Source organism: Macrosteles quadrilineatus, unplaced genomic scaffold (genome assembly GCF_028750875.1).
Source record: "Macrosteles quadrilineatus isolate MER2022 unplaced genomic scaffold, UCM_ALF_1.0 Scaffold_3__2_contigs__length_128488019, whole genome shotgun sequence".
NCBI lineage: Eukaryota > Metazoa > Arthropoda > Insecta > Hemiptera > Cicadellidae > Macrosteles > Macrosteles quadrilineatus.
This window is the reverse complement of record NW_026542596.1, coordinates 99,733,428-99,753,240: the sequence shown is the minus strand read 5'-3', so window position 1 is coordinate 99,753,240 and position 19,813 is coordinate 99,733,428. Positions and strand designations below refer to the sequence as shown.

At 35.9% G+C, this 19,813-nt stretch overlaps 1 protein-coding gene across 1 annotated transcript; it reads left to right on the top strand.

Moving 5' to 3' along the window:
- The first annotated feature begins 578 nt into the window (after nt 1-578).
- On the top strand, nt 579-5,024 carry LOC128989832 (serine/threonine-protein phosphatase 4 catalytic subunit B-like). The gene is made up of 4 exons (XM_054411901.1): nt 579-793; nt 2,583-2,812; nt 3,772-4,077; nt 4,773-5,024. Exons 1-4 carry the CDS (start codon nt 655-657, stop codon nt 5,022-5,024), a joined length of 927 nt encoding a protein of 308 aa, XP_054267876.1. The 5' UTR covers nt 579-654.
- Nucleotides 5,025-19,813: the final 14,789 nt, after the last annotated feature.

Genomic DNA, 19,813 nt, shown 5'->3' with positions numbered 1-19,813 from the left:
CCTTAATATAGTTCTCACTAACCCATAAAGATAATCTATAAGACGGTGCTTGCAGTTTCCCCTCTCACTAGTTAACATTTTACACATTGTTTTATTCATCATGAATACAAAATCTTGTGGGTTTCTTGACCTTCTGCAACCGGATCAACGCCGAGCGGAATCTGCAATAGAAGATAACGGCGATGGCGAATCCGTCGATCGAGTTTGTCAAGGATTCTGCTGATGCAATAGAACCGACCTTCAATGTTAACCGGGCCTGAGATTATCCTGAACTGTTTTTGTTGCAAATGGTAAAAGTCGAGTTTTGAAATGATACAGAAATATTCAAACTATGCCACTTCTTCGCCAGGATATACACATGCAAGTCTTGCCTTATAAAGTGATTTTGTATACTTGGGCGAAGTTTATTCTATGCTGGAGGGAACATTTATGATAAATCTCCATGGTCCTGTTTGATGTGCAGCTACATTCATGTGAATTATTAGTATCAGATGTCAATGTTACAATTTTAATGTTCATCTAGAAACGTCACGTATTTGTTTACTTAGCAATTTGTGTCAAAGTTAACCAATTTAACTAAAGAAAAGTTTATGTTCACACCTAGCCTTAACAACTTTGAAATAACTTTTGACGAATCTGCAGTAGGCTATAGTTATGAGTGGTGATGCGGCAAATATTGACAGAAATATAGAACAACTCAAGAAGACAGAATTACCAAACGAGTTGGAAGTCAGAGTGTTGTGTGAGAAAGCTAAGGAAATACTCAATTTGGAAAACAACGTTGAGAAAATAAGTTAGTACATTAAGATTTTGTTAAGTTAGGGTTATTTAAAAGTTTATTTGTTGTGATCTTTAATCCTTTAGCTAACTCGCGAATTGAACAACACTTCAGACACAAGTCAAAATGACTGAGAATGTCGTGGAAAACTTTCGGTTCCTTTGAAAAGCATCTTGCGCCATAATACACACAAATTTATCTAGGATTAGTACATAGTCGCTATTCCGGAGTTTCTTAAAATTATGAATTTCGTCCAGTTCGTGTACTGTTTGTTATACTTGGTTGGAGTCCTCCAACCACTTCCATTTCTAATTCATTCTGCAAAAGTGTCTGTCTGTCATTGCTTTATTTTCCAAGACACAATGTACTACTGTGTTTAAATTCAATTATTAGTAATCACTTCTAGTAGTTTGAAAATATTTACTTTTACAAGATTATTACAATCTATTGAAACTATTTGGACGGCTCTAAAACGATTGGAATCATTTGGTTATCCTTAAAAGATACTGAAATAATTTAGATTATTCCAATGTATTTATTTCTTTAGCTAATTCAAAACTATAAGAATGGTTTTGCTAAATCCAACTCATTCTAAAATTCTTATGATTATAAACGATGCTTAAAAGTCCACCCTCTGCAGGTACCCCAGTAACAGTCTGCGGTGATATCCACGGTCAATTCTACGACCTGGGGGAGTTGTTCGCTGTCGAAGGGGACGTCCCTGAGAGCAACTACCTGTTCATGGGCGACTATGTTAACAGAGGACATCACAGCGTGGAGGTGTTCCTACTTCTGTTGTCCTAAAAGGTCTTACATATTATCCACTCTCTGCAGGTACCCCAGTAACAGTCTGCAGAGATATCCACGGTCAATTCTACGACCTGGGGGAGTTGTTCGCTGTCGAAGGGGACGTCCCTGAGAGCAACTACCTGTTCATGGGCGACTATGTTAACAGAGGGCATCACAGCGTGGAGGTGTTCCTACTTCTGTTGTCCTAAAAGGTTTTACATATTATCCACTCTCTGCAGGTACCCCAGTAACAGTCTGCAGAGATATCCACGGTCAGTTCTACGACCTGCGGGAGTTGTTCGCTGTCGGAGGGGACGTCCCTGAGAGCAACTACCTGTTCATGGGCGACTATGTTGACAGGGGACATCACAGCGTGGAGGTGTTCCTACTTCTGTTGTCCTAAAAGGTCTTACATATTATCCACTCTCTGCAGGTACCCCAGTAACAGTCTGCGGTGATATCCACGGTCAATTCTACGACCTGGGGGAGTTGTTCGCTGTCGAAGGGGACGTCCCTGAGAGCAACTACCTGTTCATGGGCGACTATGTTAACAGAGGACATCACAGCGTGGAGGTGTTCCTACTTCTGTTGTCCTAAAAGGTCTTACATATTATCCACTCTCTGCAGGTACCCCAGTAACAGTCTGCAGAGATATCCACGGTCAATTCTACGACCTGGGGGAGTTGTTCGCTGTCGAAGGGGACGTCCCTGAGAGCAACTACCTGTTCATGGGCGACTATGTTAACAGAGGGCATCACAGCGTGGAGGTGTTCCTACTTCTGTTGTCCTAAAAGGTTTTACATATTATCCACTCTCTGCAGGTACCCCAGTAACAGTCTGCAGAGATATCCACGGTCAGTTCTACGACCTGCGGGAGTTGTTCGCTGTCGGAGGGGACGTCCCTGAGAGCAACTACCTGTTCATGGGCGACTATGTTGACAGGGGACATCACAGCGTGGAGGTGTTCCTACTTCTGTTGTCCTACAATGTCTTATATATTATCCACTCTCTGCAGGTACCCCAGTAACAGTCTGCGGTGATATCCACGGTCAGTTCTATGACCTGCGGGAGTTGTTTGCTGTCGGAGGGGACCTCCCTGAGAGCAACTACCTGTTCATGGGTGACTACGTTGACAGGGGACATCACAGCGTGGAGGTGTTCCTACTTCTGTTGTCCTACAAGGTCCGATATCCCGGCAGGATCACGCTGATACGAGGCAACCACGAGTCTCGGCAGATCACACAGGTATGTCTCCAGCTCCTCAGGTCTTCGGAGGGCTTTTAGTTCAGACAGATTATGAATATAGGGGGTAGTGTCGATTGAAATGGCTGTGCAGTTTTGTTACTAACCAAGACCAGCTGTCACTTAAGTGTTATTATTAGTTAAATGATCAAGGATTGATGGCTCCAATATTGGACCTTGAAAAATATACTAATCAACCGGTAATCTTTGGATTATCTGGTGAGATTAGCAATAATTTTTCCTCCGCTTCAGCCCACTGTCGTTCCAGTAGCTCTTCACTAGTTCTGAGTTTTCTAATTCACCAATGTCCTCAGCACGGGCTCTGTTGTGCTTTAGCGATATTTAATAGTTAGGTACCTATAGGATATTCTATCGTTAAAGTAGCTTAGAGTTAGAGTAGGCCTAGTGTGGCGTAAAATATCGTTCGTCACTCGTCCAAAATGTGTTTACCGGACTCGTATAGTACGGCTCGTGACATCTAAGCTGGCACTTGGCCGATCGCTAATAGTACCTTTTTCAAAAACATTATGTCTCGTCATGCGGGTTGCATCAACTGTCCTCGCGACCCATATGAAGGCGCTCAAGTACATAATACAAGGGTAGTCAACCCCGTGAGGCAGCGGAAATGTTTGCAGTCCGGTCTTTTCCCTACCTCCACCCTCCTCCCGCCTACACTGCCCGCGCTAGGCCAAGTGCCAGCTTAGGTGTCACGAGCTGTAATCCCGCACTCGACTTCGTCTCGCAAAGGAACGACCACACTCCGGTAAACACCTATTTTCAGGACTAGGAACGTAATTTACCATTACCTTCTTAGTTGATGAAACCTAATTACACAGATATACAATTATTTTACGTTAATTCGAATTTCGATAGATAATGTTCCTGACTAAGTATCAGATGGACCTAGTCAGTGACAGTGCGATCGTCGCATTACGCATATGTGAAGTGTTTTTACTTCCCAGGTCTACGGGTTCTACGACGAATGTCTCCGCAAGTTCGGCAGCAACAGCGTCTGGCGCATGTGCAGCGAGGTGTTCGACCTCCTCCCTCTGGCGGCCATCATCGACGACAAGATCCTCTGCGTCCACGGTGGGCTGTCCCCCAACATCCAGACCATCGATCAGATCCGGTCCATCCAGAGACGCACGGAGGTTCCCCACGACGGTCCCATGTGTGACATCCTCTGGTCCGACCCTGATGACATCCAAGGCTGGGGCGTCAGCCCTCGTGGCGCTGGGTATCTCTTCGGTGCAGATGTTGTCTCTCAGGTACGCTTGGTTGAATGCAGTTCATAGAAAGAGTTGATAGTTGTAATAATGGTTTGAAGTTTGAGTTAAGACTCAGTCTTACTTTTCTCATACTATATTTAACCCAACATATTTAGGGGAGCAGCTACAATTTCTTTGTTTCAATATCTTATTAGGCCTACCTAAAAACCATATATGGTTTATTGCTCTATAATCTTTATGATGTTTTATATTACATGAATCAAACCGAAACACTGTTAATGTCTGATTATTATGAATTGGTTGTTCGTTGTTGCATCTACTATGGATGGATTTAAGATTAAACTTACTGACGCTAAGAGGTCATTGGTAATTTCGTCCATGTCAATGGTGTTAATAAACTGATTATTTCAGAAACTGGGAAAAACAGCATGAAACAATATTTTGCACATGCTTTACATTATAAGCCCGATAGCTCCTACAAAGCATAATAAATTGACTTCAAATGCTGAAATAAAAATTCTCATCCAATGGCAAAACCTCCATCAACATAACCAAAGTTCAAGAAAGTCAATCAATAAAGAGTACAAATCACTCATCTAAGTCGAACCTTATTTTTTTAATTCTCAAATAAAAAGTAAACATCAAAAGTGCCTCTACATAAACTTAACCTCGAATCTTCCTTCAGCTAATCCTTCAGGATGATGTTAAATACTCAAAGACATCAATGTTTGCAGTTTAACAACGCCAACAAGACTGAGCTGATCTGCCGTAGCCACCAGTTGGTGATGGAAGGTTACAAATGGCATTTCTCGGAGACTCTGCTGACCGTCTGGTCAGCGCCGAACTACTGCTACCGCTGCGGCAACGTGGCGGCCATCTTGGAGGTCAACGAGCATCTGCAGAAGGAGTTCACTGTCTTCGAGGCGGCTCCTCAGCAGTCGCGGGCCCAAATCAACCAGAAGGTCAAGACGGACTACTTCCTGTAATAAACGTTTGTTCCGATCAGCTGTGGTTTTAAAATATTAGAACAGAAACTGTATCCTACTTCCTACTAATATTATAAATGAGAAAGTTTGGATGTATGGATGTATGGATGTATGTTTGTGACAAGTGAACGCGAAAAATACTGGTCGGATTGGGCTGAAATTTGGCATGATGATAGCTCACATTCCCGATTAACATATAGGCATATTCTTATTTCAAAAATCCTTTCGGGCTCCGCCCCAGTGGCTCTGGAGTTTCCCATGTTATCCTTATGAGAAATGGAATTATTGAATCTTAACAGCTATTTCACAATTAAACAAGTTGGTTCTGTTCTATGATGTTCAATAGCATTAAAGCTACAAGGATTACCAACAGGGTGCAGCACTATTATGTATTTTACATTTATGGGAACAGCTAATTTGCAACCAAAAGGTGAGTGAGCGCAGCGAACGAACTTCAACCGGGAGGCGAGTTAGCGTAGCGAACGAGCTAACCTGAAGGCATGTAAGCGCAGCGAACTAGCTCCAACCTAAAGGTGAGTGAGCGTAGCGAACGAGCTCCAACCAGGACGTGATTGAGCCATGCGAACGAGATAATCTTGAAAATTAAGAAGTTAAACGGGGCAAAGCCCGCGGGTTACAGCTAGTAATTTATAAATGAACAAATTACGTCGCTGGCCCGAAAATAAACATGATTGGAATAATATTGGGAGTAAAAGGTTAAAACCATCCTAAAAGGATGTTACGGGTTTTAGTATAGATGGGATAGTTCGGGCCAGTTGCGTAATTTGTTGATAATCCATATAGTTTCTGCTCAATCGGTGGATTTATCTTTAAGATCAACTAGTCGTCAACAGCATTATGCTTGTTTCGTTAATAATTCAACTTTGATCCTGGATTCTGGAATAGATTTATGTATCTATGGATTAACTATAGCCAGTTATTTTGTGGAAGGAAAGTATAGTTTAATTAAATAAGCCTAATTAAGAGCTTTTCTATAGAAGTTCTTTTTCCAGTTTTTAACTATGATAGTTAATCCCCCCATTCTATAAAAATTCTCACGTTCTATCAAAGGTCCATTGTGTTTCATCAATGACAAAATATCCCCATCAATATTTATCAAATGGTGGGTGTTTCAAGGGAAATTTTGAATTTCAAAATCCCCGAAGATGTTTGTCGGTCACGGGTGATTACTGATTAGAAAGTAAAAGTGTTTATAAATGTTTAAAGAAGTGCGACATAGGTCACAGAGTAAGCAAACACTTTGAAAAATTCACGAGGTCTCGCAACGTGATTGAGGTTAAATTTGATTATTCTATGGAAATGCTGTTGTTCGAACCCTGCTAGAGCGGCAGTGGCGTCGGCGGAAGTCTTTCAGGATTAATGGTTGACCTTAGCATTTTGAATTTCCTAGAAAAATCTATGTGGATGTTTCAAATTTACCAGGTACGAAAACAAAAAGTTGCTCCACTTCGAAAATTATTACAACTGTTTGTTGTGCCTTTGTACAATAAAATGTTACATTCAATTTGATTCAATGCTAGTGAATAGAGCTTACTCTGTATAAGAGTTCTTACTCCACGAAAAACCATACGATAATATTAATCAAACAAAGTGAGCAGTTCTGCAGATAATCAAAATGTATTTGGCAGGCTCACTAAACAGGTCAAAACAGTATTAAATAAATTCTGATTACGATTTGAAAATTTAAGTTAGGTACGGTGGTAACTTTTAGAATAGAATATTACAGTGTATATGGTGTTGAAAGCGTTTGATATTGTTCTCACAATCGATCGAACTACAACAGCTGATTCAATAACAGCTGATCACATTTACCATGGACAACTGGCTTATCAGTGACAGCTGATAAGAGCTTTCAACAGCTGGGCTGTTGAAATGACAACGCGCCGTCACTATCAAAATAACTGATTTTGCTTTTCTACAATTGAAAAGAATAAATTTTTAATTCATTTTTGAATTGGGGGTCACAACATTAACACATTTATAAATCTAATTTTTTGAACTAAGTTACCTTTAAGCCTTTTTTCTTGGAGGATGGAGTTATATTTCTCCAATATATTTCACCACAGTTCGGGCATCTTCAGGGAGTCTAGAAGTTCTATTTACACATTTATACAGTTTATACATAACATTTATACATAAAATCATCATTTATCAATCCTTTTATGTTTGGAACTAATTTTGTGTTGCCCATCTTTAATAATCTCTGCTGAAATGCATCATAGTTTTCTCTATTATTTATTTATCTTCCAGCACTTAAATTCGTGTGCTCGGTAACCCTTAAATTTGCTTATTTCGCAGAAAGCTTTTGAGAAAAAAAATGAGAAAGCTTAAAACTACGTTAAAATATGGAAAGCTTAGCCTACATTTCAAAGCCTAGAAATTAGTATATCGGGTCATTAAAAACTTACTCCGACACTCAAGATGTTGACGATTAAATGTTGTAGGAATGAAGCTCACAAATGCATATAGTATCAGTAGGCCTATATGAAAAGAGCGGGCCAAAGGCAGAGACATATTTTGGGTTTGATATACCTGGTTAGTAAAGTTTGCCTACTAAAATTTACTAAAGTGTATATTTAATTTTCAAATAAAACCATAAAAATGTAACAACTTACTTTATGTTATTTAGACGTTTGCAGCATTCCGAACTGCCAATAGGGATGCATGATGTTCATTATTAGTAGTGGTCTAAATCAGTTAATTCGAATCATACGTCTACCATTCTACCTAAACAGAATTTAATCAATCTGCTGCCAATTTACCTTCCTTATTATCTTATCATCTGGCCACAGCTGGACCTGTTGTTTGCCAATCGCCAAATGTAATTTGATCTATAATGATGCCAATACCCGTCCTAGGCTGTATGTAGTTTTCTTTTCAAGTATAATTAATTTAGGTTACTTTAATCGAGAACGATCTTTGAATTAGATATTTTCCATCCCTAAAAGTCTTACTATAACTAAAAAAACTTCTGGTATTGAGTTCTGGTATTACAATAGGATCACTTTCTAATCAAAATAAACTGTCCCTTAAATTAAAGCCTAAGAGAAAAATAAATGAACATTTTTGTTTAAAAAAAAATAATTGGTCTACATTTCAAAATGAAGCCAAACAACAATGACGTCGACGCCGTGTTGTGTTATCTAGTCACGTTATCAGTGACATTGAACTGACCTTGGCCCGACTCCCGTGTGCTCCTACCGTGCATCCTCTGACATCCTATCTCGATTTGGAATGCCAGGAAGTTCTCAACTACGTAACGCTTCAGGTCCTTTCTGGAACTCACTGAAACCTTTGTGGGTCATATTACTGGCCTTTCTTCTCAGCAGGTTTGGCAAAATTTGTTAGTTTAATAATCAGCTCAGTCTACAAGCGTGTTCTACCTGTTGATACTGACATCAATTTGTCTGTTGTTGAGACTTACTACTGGGTAGTCAAAATCAGTCTCTCTCCAAGTCCTGAACTTTACGTACCTAAGTGGATTTAGTGCTCATAAAGTATAGGGCCCATCTGCTAATTCTGAGAAAATCACGTTGCTTTCAATTAATGGTTCTAGCTAAGAACCAACTGATCTTAGTAACTAATGAATACAATAATGTTACTATTGATAACATTAATATAGTATACAGTACCGGGGGACCGAGCCATGGCTCGGTATGGAAACTCGCGGCATCTTTATAACTAATTTAGGCTTTTATTAAGTTTCAGTGGAATTTCAATTTATTATAATGGAAATTGTAACTTGGTAATCCAACACATGATTATATTTTGGATACTGAGGTCAACATCTCAACTTTGATCCAGTTGTAGCCAATTCTTTGTATCATAAAGTGTGCTAAGTATATTTTCACACTTTGTGTTACTGATACAGGATATGAGACTTGAAATGCTATAGCTTGCAATAAGTTATTTTTTTCTATTTGTTTTACCTTATGATTAGCTTTATTTGACGGATATCTGTAATTTATACTAGCGATATTTTTTTAGCTCGATTCAAATGTAAATGTTTTTTTCTGTGGAGTATAAAATTATTTAAAAAATAATTACATTCTTCGTCAAAGCTGGCAGAACAACATATCTGCATGCTATCATACAAGCACAAACGATTTTCTGTTTCTGATAAACAATTTTACTCTCTTTGTTCATTTGGAACCGCTTATATCGTTGGTTACAAATTTATTACTGTGAAGTAAATCTTAACAGTTGCATAGGCAAACGTGTATATGGAATCCTAAAAACGGATGTTAACGCCGAGGTTTTACGTAGCCCAAAATACCAGGACATCCCCTTGAGTGGCTTGCTATTTTTGTAGGCCTCCTACTTCGGGTTTCCCGCTAAATCACAGTGCACTGCACAATCATCAAGTTAAAATTAAGTCAGCTAAAACAGAGCGGATTTACTTAGGGTTTGTTGCAGCATGGGTATTAAATTAAATTCACACTATACAACAATTAATAATTTGTTATTGCATTTATCCAAATTTACAAATATGAATGATTTAACGAAAAGTTGTTACTCGTATGTAGGTTATGTATACGAGATATGTAAGTGATAAAGTTTATAAATATATTTCAACTGATTCAATAAACCCACTAAACATAGGCCTATAACGTAACATAGATTTTATTGCACAAACTCGTTGACAGTCAAGTAAAGTTCGGTATTTCACTGTTGCGTGATCTTTAAGCCGGAAATAGGTACTTCTACCTCTGATGTTTTTTACAGTTTCATGTCAGCATTATCCCAGTTCATTTCGTTGTATTAAGGTCAAAGTTGATGGCATTGTTAACGTGTTCTCATTGAATCTATATAAAATCCAATGTATGTTTGTATGTATGTTTGTTTGTCCTTTATGGACTCCGAAACCACTCACAAATTGTAATGAAACTTTCAGGCATTATAAAGCATTATTCAAGGATGGTTTGTGTGAAGTTTGGTGCAGATCCGTCAAAAGGGCTCCGCCCCAGTGGCTCTCGAGTTTCCCATGTTAACCTTACGAGTACTCATATTTAAATGGAATCAAAGAATCCTAACAGCTGGTTCAACTAAACAATTTGATTCTGTGATGTTCAATAGCATTAAAAAGTTAATAGATTTACCAAAAGGGTGCAGCACTATTATTTTTTTAAATTTATGACAACAGCTAATTTGCACCCAAAAGGTGAGTGAACGTAGCGAACGAACTTCAACCTGGAGGCGAGTTAGCGTAGCGAACGAGCTAACCTGAAGGCAAGTGAGCGCAGCGAACGAGCTCCAACCTAATGGTGAGTGAGCGTAGCGAACGAACTTCAACCAGGACGTAATTGAGCCATGCGAACAAGCTCATCTTGAAAATGAACAAGCATTTGATATAAAACCACATTAGGACAGGACGACGTCTGTCGGATCAGCTAGTTCAAAATATAAACAACTGTAGCTTATGTGTATTTGATAAGATTTTCAAGTTCCTCGCTGGGGATATCTGTTATTTTGTTTTCTATATACAGTACAGTAAATTGAATGGGACTTAAGGTTGACTCTAAACCTCCGTATCTTGGCATCATAGTATATCTGACAATTTGTAATCAGTGAGACTCGAACCCTGGCATATTTGAAGGAAGGACCGTGCTTTAAACACTAACCGCGTCACATTTAGGAAAGCTTTACAACTAAATTTCTTAACTAATGTCCCATCCCATAGTTTGAATCTTTAGTTTAGTGAAGTAAACTTGAGGAAAAATTTAGTTTCAATAATGTTTGTCTAGCTTGGTTTGAATGCTTGTAATGTAATACGAGTTCCATGTCTTACAAATAAATATATAAGTATACAAATAAATATGGGCTGCGTGGGTACAGGGCTGATCTCCTTTCTTACAGTAAATCCCGACAGAAAGGTACATTGGAGAAACATGAAATAAACCCATCGATGGTTAAATACGTAACCTATTATATGCAACAGGTGTAAAGATAAAAATGTTTCTATCTTGTGTCCTCTTCCCGTTGCAAAGCACGGGTACAACAGCTAGTCATAGATAAAACATACTCCCTTAGGTGAAATCTTTGACTATTACTACTCATAAAACATTACAGTTTTACTTCTTTTCTCTCGACACTTGAACCTCATTGGTCAAAACTTGTACTTTAAAGTAACAAAACAATGATGTTAAGTAAGTAAAAAATACTGAAAGTGTTTTCAATTGCAAGAACTGAATTGAAAAGGCTAGTTTAAAAAACGGTAGTAGGTAAAATATACCTACTAGCATCTTTCCGTCGCCTTCGTACATTATGTAATGTTTCATGGACCTGCTAAGTGCAGTAATTAACTATAATGAAGACATTTCCTCACAGAATATTGTTTTATTTATTTGCCAAGTCCGGCATGTACAACACGCACGCCAACTCCAAGAACTCTAAGGACGTGGAACGCTCTGTAAATATTTATAATTATTATCTAAATAACAGGTGAAAATCTGTGTAACTAATCCAACAGCTGGCTTGTAGTGAGAATATCACGAAAAACGAAACGGACGCTTGTGAGCTTGGAACGGTTTGGTAAACTTACTTGAGCTGTGTTATAAAATATGTGTAACCATTAAGGTGTATTTATTACAACTTAAAACAAATTTGCCATAAAACCCACAAAGACTTATATAAATACCCCCGCCGTAGCAAACCTGACTAAGCGAATTTCCATTTATCTTAATGATTTTCAATTAAATCTATTTAAATAACATTAGTTTTAACGAGTACCTAGGTTTGCTGCTACAAGGAAACTTAAACTAAAAAAGTGTGTTTTAGTAAAATATTAATGGCTTAGTAAAATTAAATAAATTTGCCTAGTTTGATCAAAATAGATCTATAAACAAGCAAACTACAACATGTTTCAATATTCTCTTTAAGAATAACATGGGAATTTTAAATTTATTGAATTTTCTCCGTTATCAATAGCCGTACAATAACACTTTTATATACTAAATTATTTGTTTTTCAAGCTCTTTAAAAAGGTCTAGAGAGAAATTGGGAAATTTTGTGTTTTGATGGTCAAAAATGATAAAAACATATTTTTGGTCGAGTTTTCGACCAACGTATGACCTAGAGTATTAATAAAACTGTTGACATTCCAACAACATGCTTAAGAAAAACAAAAAGACACACGACATTAAAATACTTAAATCCAAACATTCCCTAGTGTTTGATGTCCAAAAATTCTGTGATAAACTCTTTGTCACATTTTACAGTTTTTTCTGAAAGAGTCTGATGTTTGTTTGAACATGACCAGTTACAACGTATACAAGTTCACAAAGAAGGAACACAAGTTTTAAAACGTGAGTCTCGTGACCGCTGGACGTCCATCATTGTTGCTACATATGACGTCACGCAACACAGAATGGACATTAGCCTATATTTATTTTATATATTTGTTGTTTACTTTGTGTAAAGAATAAAACTTCCTGTCACAAAATGTTTTTGGTAAAAATTTATATAAATATATTTAGCAACCCCCTCCCTCTTTACCTTCCCTTGAGTGTGGAGAAGATGTATTAAAATGAGAAGAAAACTGACAAGCAGGTAACTCCAGCAGCGAACTGATTAAAACTGTTTCCCACAGGAAATTTTGATGAATTATTTCCCCAGATAAATTTCAAGACTGATTAATCTTGGTGAAGAAGAAAAATCTACTTTTATCTTAACCAACAACTTTAAACTTTGATTGGGGTTTTTAATTGGTAATTTTGAAGTGAATGAGAATGACTGATTAATTAGTTATATTCTGTAGAATGTCTTTGATCACAACGGCTATTTCGGGAAAAAGAGGCTCTTTGAGGTTATAAAGCATTGTTTATTTTGTATTATCACCTGATCGTTAAAGTAGAAAAAAAATTGTAATTTGTCATCACGATTTTATCAAAGTTGAGTTATTTATCTTAAGTTGTAGTGGTTACTAACCATTGAAGTTGTTATCTCATGAGCTTTAGTAACCTTGAGTTAGGTTATAACTTGTTGAATTTGTTATCACATGAGCTGTAGTAGTTACCTTGAGTTAAGTTATCACTTGTTGAATTTGTTATCACATGAGCTGTAGTAGTTACCTTGAGTTAAGTTATCACTTGTTGAATTTGTTATCACATGAGCTGTAGTAGTTACCTTGAGTTAAGTTATCACTTGTTGAATTTGTTATCACATGAGCTGTAGTAGTTACCTTGAGTTAAGTTATCACTGGTTGAAGTTGTTATCACATGATTTGAAAGTAGTTAACATGAGTTAAAGTAGTTATTACGCATTGAAGTAGTTTCCTTAAGTTGTAGTAGTTACTTTATGCTGTAGTAGTTACTTTGAGTTGTAGTAGTTACCTTGAGTTAACCACTTAACTGCGTTGAAAATGCTAGCAACTCGTGTTGACGTATAATTAAAATATAAATTGAAGATTAGGCAAATATTTCCTTAAATTTCTATGAAAATCAAACAAATATCCGACGTCTTTTTTGGGTCCCCTATGAATTCCAACACCGTAATCTGATTGTAATTAAATTTTAGAAATGTTGTTTTATGTACGCCTGAAAATCGTGTAATCTAATTTTTGATCACAAAATCCTCTAGTGTTCAGCCCTAGGAGTTTCAAAATTAAAATGTCAAAATTATGAGAACTATTTTATTGATAGCCTTGCATAAAAACTGTAAGATGAGTAACATTTTACTTTCATTGTTTTTTCCTCAAATCTTGTATTTAACACTCTATACACTCTATGGTTTGAAATAATTAAGTAAAATAATTTTAAAACTAATATGTTATAATCATTGTTGAGTCCTTGATTATAGAAATACATAATCAAGGTAGTAAAGCATGGACAACATTAATAATTAAATAACCATTACCATAGAGTAAATACTATCCTTTTGCTTTGCTATAATGTACATTACTTCATCTATATTGCTAGCTTAAAATAAAATTCTCCCAGAGAAATCCAAAGAAACAACAAACAGAGGTAGAACGAGCGCGTGCTTGGAACCCTCCACTTCTAGAAATGAAACGGTTATCAGAAAATTGCTATCAATAAACTGTTCTGAACCCAACATATGAAATGTCTCTGAATTGAAATCGAGAGTGATTTCGATCTTGATATCGCTTTCAATTTCCGTTTAAGACTCACCTTTTCTACCTCTTGTGCTTCTCTATTGCTTGTCCAATACACAAAACGACATATTGAATGATGCAAACTGCTGGATGTAGAAGGGTATACGAATTGTATTTGAAGTAGAAAATACAATCTTCTCAATCTCAGAACATTTGGATTTATCATAAACAAATACAATATGTAGTTGTTTACAGTATTGATCTATATACTGATAGTTAAATAATAGTTAAATATTCATTCAACAGTTCATTCGTCTTGGTAAATCATAAACAATAATTTAACGAACTGGATCTCCAAGAACTCTACAGGGGTTTCCGCTAGTATCCCTAATATATTGTTCAACCATCCGAAACCATTTCGCCTTAAGTCATATTAAATCCAAAATAATTCTATTTAAATGAGACTTCGTCGGGCGATTAATATTTGAGCTCACTATTGACTAATCGTTTTCATCCCTTCATTTTATGTTGAAGCCAGTTAGAGTTTATTAATGATTAATGGTATGAACGTTAGAATGACTAACTGGATCATTATATGATACCGAACCAGCTTTTGGGAAAGACTTGCGTCATTAAAACAAACAATCCGTCATTAATAAAGTAGCGTTATCAAGATGCTTTGATCAAAATATTCTTTGACAGTAAATAATTGAATGCCTTCAGCGTTAATTAGTTCACAGATCTCGAGCGAAGTTGATGAAGTTTCGTATCAAAACTATGAGCTAAATTTATAAATATTAATATAACCATTGACTATATGTAATTTAGTCAATAATATAGCGTAAGGGTAATGGAACATAATTTGATTTTATGAAACGTAATTTAAGTCAATGAAACTTTATTTTACTCAATGAATTACATAAATAATTTGCATTTCATTATCAAAGTACACCACGATTATTTTATTATGTTATTTAGAATGTAAGATTATTTAGGAGTATTTCATGTTTGTGTATTAAGTTTGCTTTTTAGAGTTTAGATTACATTAATATTTATCAGTTTTTCCACTCTCAGTTTTATTAACTAAAGTTAAAGTAGTCTAGTAAGAAAAAACTTATTGATTTTTAGGATGATTTTCTGACAGTCTTAACTGTAATTACCTTTACTGTACATATATGGTCTGAAATAAAAAAAAAAACTTGCGACTTCTGTGGGTTACATCATCCTGATTTAAAGCTCCCATCTTACTGAACTTTCTTTTTCCATTAAATCAGCTGATTGTAAGTCAGTTTAATTGTTGCATATTTGAGAAATCCCCAGCGATTTTCTTTGTATTCTGTAGATTTTTACCTCACGGTTCAGTTTAATGAAATGTATTCCATACAAATTTGCTAATCATATTTCAAACAGGCTCAGCATTCACTACCAAACTTCAAACCGGGTTCATACACAATCACACGAAGTTTGAATTTAAACTCTGTAAACAGACTAGACAGTGTTGTATGGCAGACTGACAAACAAGTACGCAAATTGGTTTATTTTAACACTTGTTTGTTTTCTCTGTTTGTGTGTATGTGGGGGGGGGGGGGGAGGGGGCACGTGTGCTCAGGTTCAAGGCTAGAACTAAAAGCAAGATGTTTGTTGGTTTTAACATCGAAGATTGTTGAACACATGTTGAACTCTGGATGTTTGAAAGATCAATCTAGCTGACGTCTGTTAATTCGTATTACTGCATTATAAACGCGAGAAAATGTATTTTATATCAAATGAACGAAGACTTTCTTCACACAGTTTACTTTCTCAGCACTAATTACATTATTGGAATTTAGTTAATAATTTATTATGCATCTTGTTCTAAATCGAGTGTAATGTCTTATTGAATTTTTTATTGAAATAAGTGCAAATATTACTAAAACTTTTTACATGGCATTTTATTTTTTGTTTTATAAACTTTGAAACCGGGAGATTAATTTCGTTTAGACCCAAAATAAGTATGTCTATAGAATAATATATTTCATTTGATAACAAATACGTACGCCTATAGTATATTTAAGCTAAAAAGTAAAAAAATAATATTTTTCTATCCTTAAAGATAGGTCTGAGTGTTTGTGAAAAACGATACTGGGTGGATAGCTGATTAGCTGAGTCGGAGGCCCATTATCAGGTTGCCAGGAAGATCCTGAAAAAATCAGTAACCTTTGATGGTTCCAAAGTGGGCCCAGCTGTTCCTGAACATTTGGCTTTTAAATAAATGATCCTTGCAAATAAAACTCTTGATTTTAGCAATGATCTTAGTAAGAAAGCTACACAGATCATTTCACTCCATTCTTCACTTATCCTTCACTCATATTTGGGTTGAAATACGCACATAGGTGGCGTCCCCGTCTTAATTGATGGCCATAATGATAATTCAGAACACTGAATACAAATTATTTATATTGCGAGTGGAATGAATCGAAATTACGTGATTCTTATAAGGGTTAACCGCATTAAAAAAATACCAAATAGCATTCAGAAATGCATGAAAATAAGACGACAATTTACGTAATTGAAATGATGGATACGAAATCATTTAAACATTTCCATCCTAATGTAAAATGTCATCGTTAAGGGTTTACAAAAATATATACAGAAGAAAAAGAAAAATATAGAAATTAAAAGGGATAAAATAATAGTAATCTTTGAAAAGTAGAGTTGCAGTTAGTCGGACGGTTATGTTTTTTACACAGATTTTATATGAGAAAATAAATGATACTGGGAACAATTTGAACAGATGATGATTCTATAAGTTTAAAAGAGTAGATGACCCGTATAGAGTTCTGGCAGTAGTCACGTTTACCTTGCCAACTCCTGCCATGCTGATGTGACTTGGAGTTTCTAGCATTTCTTCTTTAATTCTTTATACATTGACATGTCATTTCTAGAGAAAACTTAACGTTAAATATCTTGCCCTTTGTTTACATTTATATCATACTCATTACGATTAAAATTGTTTATGTTAACCTTTTCATTTATTACTAGCACTGACTTTACAAATGGATAGTAATTATCGGTTAGATTTTTCACTATAATTTTCAAAGCCTTCTACAATTTTCGTTTATGTCCCACCTTCAGTTTATAGGACGCTTGTTTTTAGTCTGGAACTGTTTTACACATTATTCGGCTAGTACTAGAGGGTCGCGGTATCATCACGTACTAGATAAAATACATTGGTGGTTGGCGGAATTTGAACTTGACACCTCCACTAGACCACTAGACCACCTCGCAAAAAAAGAGAAAAAATAACATAAAGAAAGTATTGAAAGCCTTTTACAATAGAACCCAACTTATATTATCGATGTCTGGTAATTTTAGCCTAAGCCACGAAGGTTTGACGACACAACTGTGTCCACTTGACCTGGCGGGACCAATGGTAGTTCATGTTCGGCTGTCTGTGTCTGGTCGGCTAGTCTTACGTCTGCCAAGTGTCAAGTAAATACCTTGAGAAGTAACATACACTGTTGTTTGACCCCGATAAACATGTTGCGACTTCAACCTCAATTAAGCTGTACTTCAGTCGTCCAGAGTTAAATATTATTTAAAGTTTTAGAAAGGAATCTCTTTCTGAAACAAGTGTATGCCAATACAAAAATGTGACACCTAAGAACTGTCTTCGGCAGTTCAATTCACTCAAGTTTAAATGCATTTGTTACATTGTAGAGGGTGGAGTTATAGTGTAGCTGTACAACCATAAATTTGTTGAGTAAAGCTTTTACTGGTGCAATACTTTGTTCGGGGAGAATGATTACATTAAAAATGGGAGTCCAATTCTATATAGAAAGGAACGTGGTGCATTTACTATGTTCCTTAATTTTATTTATTTCCTAAATATTTTTTGGAAGTTTGTTATATAGTTTTCCACTTAATTGTGTTTCAGTAATAATTTAGTAGAAGGTAATTATAATTACGTTTATATACATTGACCTAAGTACGAGTTAACCATAAAAAAACATACTATTGTTACAATAATAAAACTGTAAATGTAGAAGAAATTATGACAAAACATTCCATACAAGACTTAAAGGCTAATTACACACATGCGGTTAAAACAAAGTTAAATCATTGATAATAATGTAATGGTCTAAAACAAAACCAATGGAAGCTGTGTCGTAAATGGTCTTAACCCCTATTAAAACTATAATTTTTAATTGACGATATTTCTCTAAGTAGCCTAGTTATATATTTTTAACCAGTAAAATTATAATTAAGGTCTCGCTATATTAGGTAACTGTATTTTTGGTTATTTTATCGTGTTAGCAAAGCCAACTATTATACCCTGGCTTAAATACAATTAGCTATCCAAAAAAGACATAAAGCTGTACAATGTATTTTACATTCGTTTTACAAGACATTCCTATATGAAATCAATGTTTTATCTATGACTAGCTGCTGTGCCCGTGTTTCGCAACGAGAAGAAGAATCAGTTTATTAATCATTGAAATTGATCAAGAATACATATTCTATAATAAAGATTAAATCATCCTACCACACAGTTGTTTTAAATATATTTCATTTCTTTGGATCATCTATGCATTTAACATTTCTGATTGTTTACATTTTAATGTCAACACAAATGTAAACATTTGGAATTTTCTCATTCTTTCGTGGAGACCAATTAATAATTTACTTTTGAAAACTTCACCTCAAAACTTTTGGACATCCAAGGAGCGTAGCCGGAGAGGAACTCAGGGAAGTGAATAGGCCTATGACATTCCTAGATATTTGGACCATCTTTGTGCTTAATTTAGGCTGTATCGGTTTAGTATTTTAGTCGTGACAGCTGCCAAGACAGACAGACACCACCTCAATTTTATAATAGTATGGATAAAATATAATGAGCCGATCGACGTACTTCGAATTAGCCAACACCTGGTCTTGGCAACAAAGGTATTCAAAGTATTATAATCAACTAAATACTTTAATTACGTCACATTTATCCTCGTGTATTCGTCCAACGACTGCTACTGGTGTTACTTGAGCATCTATCTATATATATAATACGCTAAGCCGATTTTTGTAAACAGAACTCCTCCCTCATTTTTGGACCGATTTTCATGATTAAAGTGTCAAAAGAATTGCCCTGATCTGTAGTTTTGCAAAGTCTTTTTTGTTTTTTGAAATCTTTATTAGTTTGGGAAGGATCTTCCATCAAAGTTGGATTTTCTCCCATAAGATTAACATGGGGGAATCTAAATATTTAATTGGAAACTTTGTCCCCACTAATTTGAGAGAACGGCTGGGCGTAGAAACATGGTAGGGGTGTCCAAAGAAAGGTCTTGGTCTGTAGATGATTTATCAAAAGAAAAACGAAGTAAATTCCCTCAGGGCTCTGCCCCAGAAGCCTTTAAAGATCCCTCCACACTCCACAGATTTGTTTACATTTTGGCCATGTGGATAATACTTTTTAATGAAACCAGCTGTTAATTTTTAAATTGTATTTTAAACAACACACATTTATTGAGAGTTACTGAATTGTCCAAAGGAAGTATTTGCAATATTATTTTCTGATTTTAAAAGCGATTTTCTTTTGTATCATGTAATATTTTGTTATATAACCTTCCATTACGAAATCTGTGAAAAATCCTTTTATCATAGTAACTCTTACAATTATTTCTTATTGAACTATCTTATATCTATTTTACGGGTTGGTGTCTGCCTTTTTCACCACTTTTGCCTA

Bases quoted from the DNA above. Each gene is read 5' to 3' on its own strand.
- LOC128989832 (XM_054411901.1), top strand. From the start codon at position 655: ATGAGTGGTGATGCGGCAAATATTGACAGAAATATAGAACAACTCAAG. The intron at 794-2,582 runs GTTAGTACATTA...CACTCTCTGCAG, and splicing joins AAACAACGTTGAGAAAATAA to GTACCCCAGTAACAGTCTGC. The intron at 4,078-4,772 runs GTACGCTTGGTT...CAATGTTTGCAG, and splicing joins GTGCAGATGTTGTCTCTCAG to TTTAACAACGCCAACAAGAC.